Here is an 862-nt window from a genome sequence, read left to right as displayed (position 1 = left end):
ATGGCTTAGCTTTAATTGGTTTAGTTGTTCCAAGTTTTATGTACACAATCTCACAGTAACTGCCGAGTTGTTTTTCACTTCTCGTATTTCTCCGTGGTATTTATTCGCTCATATTCTGCTTATGGAGATGAAGTAAAAATTACTGTGGAGCTTATAGCATGTTTATTTTATTTTGTGGGCATGACTTATGTTCTTGATAACCCTTTTTCTTCAAAATCTCTAGTTTCTGTCATCTGAAGTCTTTTCAGTCATTCAGGTCAAAAAATCTCCAACCCACTTTGGAATGGCAGAACAAGTATTAGAAGGCCATAAAGAAATAGCCACAAGTTCTGATACATGTACATAAAAAGTGTGAAGTTCAAACCTACAGACGACAAGGGAAGAAGGAAGCTCTGTCCCATAGAGGTGATCCGTGGAGTAAACATGTTTATGCCACCATTCCAAATTGACTGGCCCCTCGAATTGCACAATGGCAATATGCTCTCCTCCTGCGACTCTAAAGTAGGCAAAACACTGGTGTTGGAAGGACATGTAACAGGGTTATTGTGCATTCCATTGTACAAGCTTGAATGGATTTTATTTTCTGTTGTATTTGGCCCTTCTCTTTTGAAGCATGCCAAAAATCATCCTGGTTTCGTAATATGTGGTTTGTGGCCAATTCATACCGTGGATGTTGCATTTTTGTACCCAATATTTGATAGCTGCCTTCTTTTGAAGGACAATTAATTGAGGGAGAGAATTACTTTCCTTTTGAATATGATTCCATGTGCAACTCCAGCTATCATTTGAAAGGTCCACATCAATTCATGGTAATATAAGGATGGATAACAATTGTCGTGTCCGTCATAGTTGAATTCAGGAT

At 38.2% G+C, this 862-nt stretch overlaps 1 protein-coding gene across 1 annotated transcript in view; it reads left to right on the top strand.

The window, feature by feature from the left end:
* Positions 1–662, top strand: part of LOC109950267 (protein DETOXIFICATION 45, chloroplastic-like) — a 1,771-nt gene extending 1,109 nt beyond the window's left edge. Inside the window, exon 4 of the mRNA XM_020568761.1 lies at positions 257–662. Within this exon, the coding sequence (XP_020424350.1) occupies positions 257–302 (46 nt within the window). The 3' untranslated portion in view covers positions 303–662. The remainder of the gene's footprint in view (positions 1–256) is intronic.

This window comes from Prunus persica, chromosome G7 (genome assembly GCF_000346465.2).
Source record: "Prunus persica cultivar Lovell chromosome G7, Prunus_persica_NCBIv2, whole genome shotgun sequence".
Classification (NCBI taxonomy): Eukaryota; Viridiplantae; Streptophyta; class Magnoliopsida; order Rosales; family Rosaceae; genus Prunus; species Prunus persica.
The sequence above is the reverse complement of the archived record's forward strand: the minus strand, read 5'-3'. Positions and strand labels throughout refer to the sequence as shown.